The 12,253-nt window shown below is 34.9% G+C and overlaps 1 protein-coding gene across 1 annotated transcript in view; it reads left to right on the top strand.

Annotated features, from left to right (window-relative positions):
* Positions 1–12,253, top strand: part of LOC127705234 (uncharacterized) — a 210,047-nt gene that overhangs the window by 81,366 nt on the left and 116,428 nt on the right. The window contains exon 5 of the mRNA XM_052209559.1: positions 10,178–10,729. Coding sequence (XP_052065519.1) covers positions 10,178–10,729 — 552 coding nt within the window. The remainder of the gene's footprint in view (positions 1–10,177; positions 10,730–12,253) is intronic.

The following is a 12,253-nucleotide window of genomic DNA, read 5'->3' on the forward strand; positions in this document are numbered from 1 at the left end:
TTTTAAATGAAATATTTTTGGGTGATTTTATAATTATTAAAAGTTAATTATTTATGATTACTGTTTATTGATAATTTACAAAGCTAATAAGGAATACTAGCTTTGGTGTAAAGTGAAAATAAAAGTAACTAGTTAGGTAGGAGTAAAACTAATGAAGATTATAAATAGAGAGACCAGATATATGTTTTTTACAGCCCGTGCCCTTTTATCTCATGTGTGTCAATTTATTTTTAATCAATAAAATAAACTTAATGTCTTTATTTCATAGTATTACACTAACTAAAGCATGATTAAAAAAAATTAAGGTTGCAAACTGACCTAGGGTGCGAATGTGTGGGGTGGGAACATGAATGGGAGTGAACATGATTTTGGGTGAAAGGACCAGGATTCGAAAAAAAGGGGGGGGGGGTATTCTGGGTAATTTATTTGGCCAATATTTTTATCTCAGAGTAAGGAGGATGGAAGTTGAAGTAGGGGGACAGAAAAAAAATTAAAATAGCCTTTCAAGACGTCATAATTATTTGGACTACCCACACACTGAGACTACAAGCTATTAGACGTTAACGATAAATATTTTACTCCATTTCATGCTTACGTAGCTACGAAATTAGATTTTATGAATGACGATAAAAATTTAAGGCTTATTTGACGCTAACTGTATCACAAAGAGGACATTTGTGACGCTTGAAGGGCATTCCTACCCTGTTCATCCCCTCCTCTTTGACACGGATATTTTCTCAACAGGTTATACATGTTCACAACTTGCCAGTTAAGGGTCAAATAAACAGATAGATAAGATACCAGCTATAACGATTATACTTAGAAGAGACATATAGCCCATGCAAGGTTTCAGCATTTCTACAGTAGCGAGTATTTTGAGATAACCCCCCACTATGTATTTTTCGTTATACACATTTGGCTGCCTAAAATATTGAAATCTATGTTTTCTTATGTAATGACTCTACCTTCATCGTTGTCTATTCGCCACTATGTCTGTTCATGTACATGGTCGTATTCATCTGTGGTGTATGTTGCTCAACAATGGCGACACTGAAATTTCTGTGTCCAATTATGGCGCCAAATTAGAGGGGTACAACTCGCGCCAGACAAAATTACCGTATTTCACCAAAATAATAAAAATTTCGCTTTTTCATAACAAACAATTATATGTTAAACACATTTATATTCACTTATAATTCAGAAATCGTCCATTGATATAATTGCAAACATTATTTTATTAAAGCTATCAATATAGAATTCACAACAAAGTAATTAATGGAGTGCATTGAAATCAGACCTCATGGGTTAGAGGGCTTAAACACTAGTCCAGAACTTTTTTAAAAGCCTGGTGACCCCCATTTTATTTTACCTTAAAATGCTTTAAAAGTTCATAGCTTTGACATATCGTTTTTTTTTAAATCCACGGGGGAAATTTTAAGAAAAATCGATTTAACCAATATTTTTAGCCTTGAACTGAAATTAGAAAATGCAAAATTTAGACATAAATCTGAAAATAAAAGGATTTTTAAGTCTAAAACAACCAAGAGAAACGTTTACATTTCAAGTTTTAATGTGCTTTCTTTTCTTAACTTTTGATATATTCACGTATTCGGGTAATTTTGCAGTCATTTCGTATACGTCATTGACTTTAAGAGATCAAAAGATTTTTGTAATGGACTGTGTTTATTTCATTGTTAATTTCATGTGACATGAATGAATAGATACAGTGCAAGACAAAGTACAAACACTGTTCAACCACTTTGTCAAGACGTAAACAAAAATCTAAATTTGCAAATTTAAGATTATTCTTCATACATTATATATTTACATTAGTTCAACAAAAACATTAAACATGAGCTTAAGAGACGCAGCAACGAAATAAAAAATGACAATGTTTAACCAGATTCCACATATTCTTACGTGATAGTAAACTAGTATACAGGTAGTCCACAAAGGATTTTGGTTCACTGTGCAATTCTAACGTCAAAACTCTAGTGTATCGATATGTGTCTTAAACTGATAATTGCAATTTTAGCTCACCTGGCCAAAAGGACCAAGTGAGCTTTCTCATCGATTTGCGTCCGTTGTCGTCGTTGTCGTCGTCTGTTTAACGTTTACAAAAACCTTCTCCTCTGAAACTACTGGGCCAAATTTCACCACTTTGCCACAATCATCATTGGGGTATCTAGTTTAAAAAACGTGTCTGATGATCCCGCCTGCCAACCAAGATGGCCGACATGGCTAAAATAGAACATAAGTGCAAGTTTTGTCTATTATTTCGAAAACTGTTATAAAGGAGCAGAAATGTTCATAATGTTGAGTGCCAATTGTCCATATACGTCAAAACTGTCAGACGACTTCTTATATGAGTTATTGCCCTAAAATGACAAATTTTACCATTTTTTTTTTCATACTTGGGTATTATCTTGAAAACCTAATAATAGATAGAGAGAAACTTTTAAATTGAAACAAGGATTAGCAAGACAAGTTCTACAAATAAGTCTGCATGCTCGAAATCGACAGCTGACTCCTTATTAGAGTTATTGCCCATTGATGATCATTTGTACCATTTTTTTTTTTGGCGTTTTTTGCCTTATATCTTAAAAAGTATAAAAGATAGATAGAAACTAAATAATAAAAAATGATCAGCAACACTAGATCTACAATTAAGACATATATAGAAAATCTTCCGATGACTCCTTATTGGAATTATTGCCTTTTAATGATGATTGTTTCCAATTTTTTTGCGTTTTGCCTTACATGATAAAAATTATAATAGATAAATAGACACTTTAAATCACAAAAATGATCAGCAAGGCAAAATCTACTAACAAGAAAAATTTTGCCAATATAGGTAGTAGACTGTCACTCTTTATTAGAGTGAGTGCCCTTAAATGAAGATTTGTTTACCCTCTTTTGTGTTTTGAGCAAAAACTAAAGAAGAAAGAGAGAAAAAAACACCAGCAATACAAAATCAATAAAACAGAGATTTTTGTCATGTATTCTTATCTTATCTACGACAGTAAAAGGTGAGAGACACAGCTAGCCTCTAGTTAAAAATTGTAAACAGCATCTGAGTAAAATCATTGAACTTGTTTTTTTCAATTTTCTGCCTTTTACAATGTTTTATTGAATTGATAAACATGATAAATGGATTTATTGTTTTTCTTTGAAGTACACATGAAGATACACTGTAGGGTTAAAGTTGATAAAAAAAAAAACACGAAACTTTTTCAAAACTTCATGGAATTACAATAATGTTTTACAGAACCTTCTTCATAATTAAGAGATACCATTCAAATTAAGATTGTCTCTTATTTTTCAGTATTTTACTAATTACTGGACTTGTAAACATTATGGTAGTCTGTGGTTCAAGATTGTAAAATTTGAATAACTCTGTCAATTTTTATGCCACCGCTGTTGCGGAGGGGGCATTATGTTTTACCCTTAACCGTCCATCTGTCTGTCCGTCCCAAAATTGGTTTCTGTTCACTAACTTTAGTTTGCCTAAATCAAATGTTATGAAACTAATATACTATGCTTATTACCACAAAACACAGATCAAGTTGGAATTTGGGTGGCATCACGTTCTAGAGTAATGTCCCTTCACAAATGAAAAGAATTGCTGAATTTTTTGTTTCCGTTCTCTAACTTTAGTTAACCTCAACCAAATGTTATGAAACATATACACAGTGCTTATTACTACAAAACACAGACATGACAGATCAAGTTTGAATGTTGGTGGCGACACTTTTACTGAAGAAAAATAAAAGTAGGAGGCAATCATGAGGGACACAAGGCCCGAACCGAGCGTCACAGGCGGGGGGGGGGGTGGGGGGGGGGTGGGGTGGGGGTGGGGTGGTGTGTGTGTGAGTTCGAGAGTGTGGTATCTCCCTCCTTGTTAAACGGGGGTTCGAGGGTATTTCTGCCGAGAAAATTTTCTGAGTAGATTTTTACCTCTTATTCTTCATGTTAATTTGTCCATTTTTAGTACCTCATTTAAATTTTTGCTCAATTAAGATTAATGTGATTTTGTTTTTGCAGATTTTATATGACATGGCTTGCGTCATCCCTTTGCTCAATGTTCTTCTTATGCAAATCTTTATCACTAAGAGTTATTCCAGAAATGACTGTATATGGGGGGGGGGGGGGGAAGGCACTTTTTATTTAAATAACATTTTAATTCATTTTTCCTTAACTTTAAGTTTTGATTGGGAAAATATGTGAAGTAGCCCATGCAATTTTTTTTTAGTAATGTGCCTTCTCCCTCCCCTATACAGATAATTCTGGAATAGCCCTTATCATGCTTATAATTGTGTCTTCACTTCATATGATTTCTAAGACTAGTGTCTTGTATTATAGTTTCAAATATAATCCATTGAGAACATTTATTTATGCTTTATTCAGTCATTCAAAAACTAGTAAGATTTATATATAGAGGAAAACAGAGTTGCCTGAGGAAACTGTCAACCTGCAGTAAGCAACTGACAGAATATGGCTCAAAAAATAGTTAATTTTAAATCTAGGAAATAGGAACTATGTAGTGTCAACAGTTTATCAGGTTACACTCAATCCTGTTTTTTTGTCCATTGGTTAGAGGGTACAAGTCAAGTCGGCACCTATAGTATAAGTCAAATCGGCATCTGATTAAATAGGCACTTATCTTAATGTCATTTCGACATTTTGTTGGTCAGTTCGGCACAAAATAAAATTTTCATCTGTTTTATGCTTTTTAATTATTTAGAAAAAAAATGGGGTTGGATTTCATTTTGTTCAGTACATTGTTAAAAATAATCTTATTATTAACCCATACAGAAAAAATGATAGGATGGCCAACTGCATTGCTCAGCTGGCCGCCAGTTGAACAAACAGTTGAGTGCCAGTTGAGGGCTAGCTGGCCATCAGTTGAGCAAATAGTTGAGGGCTACCTGGATTTTTGCCATGCAGATTAGGTAGTCTTTCAACTATCAAATGCTCAACTTTATGCAAATTAGTTGAGCAAGGTTGAGAAAATATCATAGTTGAGGGCTAGGTGTCCAACAGGTGAGCAATTAGAGTTGAGGGCTACCTGGCCAACAGTTGAGGACCAGGTCATTAAAAGTTGAGGGCTAGGTGGCCAATAGTTGAGGGCCAGGTCATTAAAAGTTGAGGGCTAGGCGGCCAATAGTTGAGGGCCAGGTCTTTAAAAGTTGAGCATTACATGTATCTGGTCATTGCAAACTGATGACTACACATTGTAGAAAAAATAAATTTAAATTGTGTATTTTATATAGCCAAAATACTGTTGAAAGATCTTAACACACAACAGACTACATGACGGCTTTATCCTTGCTTTTTAAAAGTTATTATCTAGTAAATAAAATCCAGTTAATCCTGCAGCCATATTAATCTTTATGCAAGGAGAAGTATTTAGATATATATTGAAATACTCAAAACAGAAAGTGTTGTTCAACCAGAAAAAAATTATATATATTTATCTGTCATTTGTGGATAGATGTCTTATTTGCAGTCATACCCCAGATCTCTAGTTTTATACCAAATTCATTATATTAGAATATTCTTATTTTATTAGTAATATTTTCTAAAACAAATGGTCTTAATAATAAAATAAATATGTCTCCTGTCTTACACATTTTGATAATATATAAATTAATGCATAAATATATTGTCTAAAATTTTTCTTCACTCTAAAAAGTTAAGAAGACACTTTAAATATCACTATTTTGAACTAAAAGAGCATATACACTTATTCAAAATGGTGGAAATTCTAATCCAATGTACTTACCAAAAGATGTTTCCATAAATATGTGTTAAAACATCAATCTTCCTAAATCCAAGAGTCATGTCATCAGAAGAATACACTGCACTATTCAATGTCAATACAGTTATTTGTAACTTTTTGATCTACATCCATTGTAAAATTCATATTTTATTCATGATAGCTAGAAGACATCTTTGCTTGCCATGTGCATGCTCAAGCCCAGTTAACATTTTAAATGTTTGAGGTTGTTTAGGGTATTTTGACAGTGTGATCCCTTTGAAATTTGCCCCTAATAATAACTGTTAATTACCTAAATCATGAATATTTGATATATCTTATAATAAAAAAAATACTGTTTGTTTTTTTAATTTATCTTTATGTTATGAGTTATAGTTAAGTTAAAATACAGAAAAATGTATAAAAAGATGTGCTGCCCTTAATTTGGCCTCAAACTCTGTGTACATTTATAATAGTACTTCCTGTCTACTTGCATTATACACAGAGATAAATGGAAACCAGATGGCACATAACATTTATATCACCAGCTCTAATTGCTCAACTTTTGCTCAACTATATGAAAAGTTAAACCAAAGATCAATTGCTCAACTTTTCCTCAACTACAAAAAAAATCAAAGTCTGAATGCTCAACTTTTCCTCAACTACAAAAAATTCAAAGTCTGAATGCTCAACTTTTGCTCAACTATATGAAAACCAAAGATCAATTGCTCAACTTTTCCTCAACTTAATGACCAGCTTCAGTTGAGGGCCAGTTGAGCGACATCTATCAAACATACAGTGCTTGGCCAGGTTTGAGTTGAGCTAAGATGCTCAACACCTAGCCCTCAACTATTTTGCTTAAAACAGCTAGCCCTCAACTGTCCGCCACATGGCCCTCAACTGGCCCTCAACTTTTTTTTCTGTAGGGGAAGAAGTACATTGTTTGAAATTTTTTTTAACTCCTATGACCATGATGACTGATGTTTTGATTTGATTTGTTTTTTTTTCAATTAATTAATTAATAACTTATATCATTTAAATAACTAACATGTCTGTTGTCTTAACTCTATACAGATAGTTATTGATGTTTTTTGTTCAAAAACTTAAATAAAAAACAATTAAGCCATTACCCATGCTGTTGTTTAATCATGAAAGAAATAAGACGCAATAAAAGGACAAACTATGAGTCCCTGTCATCAATATCAACTGGTTAAAACATGCATAATAAATATCCAGTACCTTGAATACACATATAGTTGCCCGAAGAAAATACACAACTAAACAAAAAGAACGATTCATTCTGGCCATCCCTATTCTTTGAATACTTTAATCTTTTTGCTTAAAATATTAAAAACAATATATATTCAACACATATTTGACTAGGTGCCGAATTGAGTATACCGGGTGCCGATTTAACCAGGTTCCGAAGTGACAAGAATTCGTCAGATGCGGACTGATTTCACCGTGTTTTAATTTACTTTATACTTCAGTGATTATACAATAAAATACATGTATACACACAGGTTTAAATCCATGTATGAATACACTTAGCGAGCTTTCTTATCTTTGCTTGACTGTAAAGCCGGCGAAAGCTAAAAGTAGTCACTGATCGTTCTTTTCGTGTTTGAGTTTGTAACGATCTGTCTAAAATATCCGCATCAACATCAATCTAGATTTGTACAGATTATATCCCTTTGTTTCAAACGCTCAAATGATTTGAAACTGGTTAACGTTTACTATTGTATTATTTACGACTGGCGGACGACTCGGAACCAGTTAGTAGAAAAAAGATGTACGACACACGCAATATGCAGCTGGTTTTGCCGGTTGCCGTCTCTTATTGAGAACACTGCAAATAGAAAAATTGCAGAATTTTTCGTTTTCGTTTTCTTACTTAAGTTTGCTTCAACCAATTGTTATGAAACTCATACATAATGCTTATTACCACAAAACTCTGATCAAGTTAAATTTTGGGTAGCGTCACTTTTACTTTTTATGCTCGTACATATTCACACTATACTGACTTCATATACAGGAGTGTGCTCCTTACGCAGAAACTGCTCCAACTGAGTTATGAGGAGGTGAGATTAAAATGACACTCCGTAAATTTTATGGACACCATCACGAATTGGTTGATCTACACTATGTGTCTGTGTCTAAACTAACTAATGACATTTTTACCACGTCTTAGATTGTGGTTTAACATCTCTGTCGTCTGTCTGCTAAATACTGAACGAGACCTTTTCCTGAATGTGACTGTTATACCGAGTGTGAATTTGCATTGCTATACGAAGTGTCTTGGTATTTTGCACATCCAACATTCATGTATTTATTTTTGATGTTTCTGTTATGGTTTCGATTGAATAATGTGTTATGTTTTATCGTTTGTAGTCAAAATAATTATAGAATTGCCTTTCAATACCATCATTGTCATGAAAATTGTTTGGACTGGTATTGTAAAAATAATTGTATAAAGAGATTGCATGTTCCTTACGTAAGTGCGTCACTGTTTGTGATGTCCTGTGGTGTCTGTTGTTGATGGAAGATGTTCGTTGTTGTTCTGCGGTTTGCATGTTGTGTGGACTATTATATTATTTGTTTGTGCGTTTCTCTGTGATGAGTGTTCTTGCGTGTGTTTGTGCTGTATTTCTGTTGTGTTGTCATTTGAGCAATATTTTTTAACATTGTCATATAAGCGGGAGGTTTGGCTAGCCATGAAACCAGGTTCTACCCATCATTTTTTTCTTAAACGGTCCTGTACCAAGTCAGGAATATGGCAGTTGTTATCAAATAGTTCGTTTCTATGTATATTGGCGTTTGTTTTTGTTGCACTTCAGTGTTCCTGATGTTCCTTTGTAATCCTCTTATAGTTGATGTGTTTCCCTCGGTTTTAGTTTGTAACCCAGATTTGTTTTCTCTCAATCGATTTATGACTTTTGAACACAGGTATACTACTGTTGCCTTTATTTACTGTTCTTGAGTTATGTCCATTTATAACATTTTATGCAAGCGGGGGCATCATCTCTGTCCCATTGACACATTCCGCATTTATTTATAAAACTTCACTTGATCTCTGATGGATAGGTCTCATGTTTTTGACCCGTTATTATGTCATCAGTCTGTCAGTCCGTCTGTCCTTCCTGTTTTTGTCATCGCAACTCCTCTGAAACCATACAACATAAATTCATAAAACTTTGTAGATTAAAAGGATATATACTATGTAGATGTGCATATCAACAGGAAATAAGGATTCATGTTTTTTCTAGGAGTTATATCCCTTTGAATTTATAATTTTGGACAAAACATACTACTGCTACAGTGTGTCATCTCAACTCGTCTGAAACCACAAAGTAGAATTTCATGAAACTTTGTTGATATTAAGGACATACTATGTACATGATGTAGATGGGCATATCGACAGAAAATAAATTGAATTTATTTTCTAAGAGTTAAGTCCCTTTTAACTTAGAATTTTGAACTAAATATACTACTGCAACAGTTTGTCAGTGCAACTCCTCTGAAACAACACAGCAGCATTTCATGAAACTTTGTAGTTAATGGGGACGTAATATGTAGATATACAAATCCACAAAAAAAACGTTATCAGATGACTTTTGTTTGAGTTATCAGTCTTTGAACTTAGGAATCTGGTGAGATTTTGTTTGCCAGTGACAAAATGAGATCATGGTGTATGAGAGCTTGCTCACAAAGGTTCCTTACTTTTTATATGTATGGCAATTATGACAGAATCTCTCAGAATCAAGAAATAGCACACGAAACATTTTTTTTCCATTTTCCTGTATTTTTCTTAATAAATGGATTAAGTTTTTTAAACAATAGTTCAATAACAACAGCAGCTGCAGGCAGGAAACATAGTTTTGTGGAACTCCTTACACACTTTGATTTTACTAGGTTTTTTAGTGGTTTTTATTTTTGGAAGGGGGAGGGGTTTGGGTTTTTTTTTATTGTAATTTTTGTATTAAAAATATGTATAAGTTATGTACATGCAATTTGAAAAATATGCATGCAAGCCATAGATTTGTTTGACATTTTCGCATGGCCTGAGCTGTTTAAAATTGAAATTTTATACCAAGTGTTAGCCTTATTTTCAAGACTGTCAACATTAAATCAATCATGGTTAGTAAAGCAGCCGAAACATTTTAGCATTTGTACTCTTGTTTTTAATTTCAATTTTAACCCAGTGAAATTGACAAAGTGTAGGAACATAGGTTATTATACATGAGGATTTACGTGTAGGTAAATTGTAACAGTCACGTACATCTGCGGTAGGTATATATATATGTATAGAATTGTATTACCCTCTTATGTACAAAGCGAAAGAAGCACTTCATATAAAAATTAGCATTTATATCTATCTTTTTATAATTCTATACAGTGGTGTGTTTTTTTTTCATACAGAAACTTATAATGCCATGGATGTTGTATACAATAAGGTATTAATGACCTCGAGAAAAGAAAAGGAACCTAATCCAAAAGAAAAGTTGGACCAACAACAAGCATCAGATACAAGTCCTTCTGGAAGTAAAGATGAAATGGTAAATCCAGGTGTTCTCCTACAGCAGTCACAAGCCATATCATTGCCTCTTCCATCAAATACATCAGATAATCTCTCCGACCAACCTCCAGCAGCCCTAACGTTATCACCTCAGGTGTCCTCCATTGTGCCTCTATCACGACAGCAGCTGAAACAGAAAATGAAAGCAAAGATGACTAAAGATGAAATCAGAAGAAAAATGGAAAAAGTCCTAAAGAGTGGAAAATACAAGATGAAAGTTGGACGACTAATCTTCTGGGACTTTGGTGGACAGTATGTCTATTATACAACACACCAGACCTTCATGACCTATAGAGCTTTGTTTCTTGTTGTATTTGATGGAAGCAAAGGATTACATGAACAGGTTCCTGATGTGTTGTGTTTTCCTGGGCAGCATATGACTCCAACCCCAGCAGGTAATATAATAAAACTATTCATTACATCATTGACCTATTCAGAAATTCTACTTCAGTCACCCTTATTGCCATTCAACAGTCCTGTTTGAGACATTTTGCTTTCCTTATTTTTTAGCTCACCTGGCCCGAAGGGCCAAGTGAGCTTTTCTCATCACTTGGCGTCCGTCGTCCGTCGTCCGTCGTCGTCCGTCGTCGTCCGGCGTCGTCCGGCGTCGTCCGTCGTCGTCCGTCGTCGGCGTTAACTTTTTACATTTTGAACTTCTTCTAGAGAACCACTGAATGGAATGAAACCAAACATGGCATGAATGTTCCTTATGAGGTGCTGACCAAGTGTTGTTACTTTGTAGCCGATCCATCATCCAAGATGGCCGCCAGCGGGGGACTTAGTTTAACATAGGACCCTATGGGAAATGCATACAAATGACTTCTTTTAGAGAACCACTGAATGGAATGAAACCAAACATGGCATGAATGTTCCTTATGAGGTGCTCACCAAGTGTTGTTACTTTGTAGCCGATCCATCATCCAAGATGGCCGCCAGCGGGGGACTTAGTTTAACATAGGACCCTATGGGAAATACATACAAATGTCTTCTTTTAGAGAACCACTGAATGGAATGGAACCAAACATGGCATGAATGTTCCTTATGAGATGCTGACCAAGTGTTGTTACTTTGCAGTCGGTCCATCATCCAAGATGGCCGCCAGCGGGGGACTTAGTTTAACATAGGACCCTATGGGAAATACATACAAATGTCTTCTTTTAGAGAACCACTGAATGGAATGAAACCAAACATGGCAAGAATGTTCCTTATGAGGTGCTCACCAAGTGTTGTTACTTTGTAGCCGATCCATCATCCAAGATGGCCGCCAGCGGGGGACTTAGTTTAACATAGGACCCTATGGGAAATACATACAAATGTCTTCTTTTAGAGAACCACTGAATGGAATGGAACCAAACATGGCATGAATGTTTCTTATGAGATGCTGACCAAGTGTTGTTACTTTGCAGTCGGTCCATTATCCAAGATGGCTGCCAGCGGGGGACTTAGTCTAACATAGGACCCTATGGGAAATACATACAAATGTCTTCTTTTAGAGAACCACTGAATGGAATGAAACCAAACATGGCATGAACGTTCCTTATGAGGTGCTAACCAAGTGTTGTCACTTTGTAGCCGATCCATCATCCAAGATGGCCACCAGCCGGGGACTTAGTTTAACATAGGACCCTATGGGAAATGCATACAAATGACTTCTTTTAGAGAACCACTGAATGGAATGAAACCAAACATGGCATGAATGTTCCTTATGAGGTGCTGACCAAGTGTTGTCACTTTGTAGCCGATCCATCATCCAAGATGGCCGCCAGCGGGGGACTTAGTTTAACATAGGACCCTATGGGAAATACATAAAAATGTCTTCTTTTAGAGAACCACTGAATGGAATGGAACCAAACTTGGCATGAATGTTCCTTATGAGATGCTCACCAAGTGTTGTTACTTTGTAGCCGATCCATCATCCA

The sequence above is a fragment of the Mytilus californianus genome, unplaced genomic scaffold, assembly GCF_021869535.1.
Source record: "Mytilus californianus isolate M0D057914Y unplaced genomic scaffold, xbMytCali1.0.p SCAF_6, whole genome shotgun sequence".
Classification (NCBI taxonomy): Eukaryota; Metazoa; Mollusca; class Bivalvia; order Mytilida; family Mytilidae; genus Mytilus; species Mytilus californianus.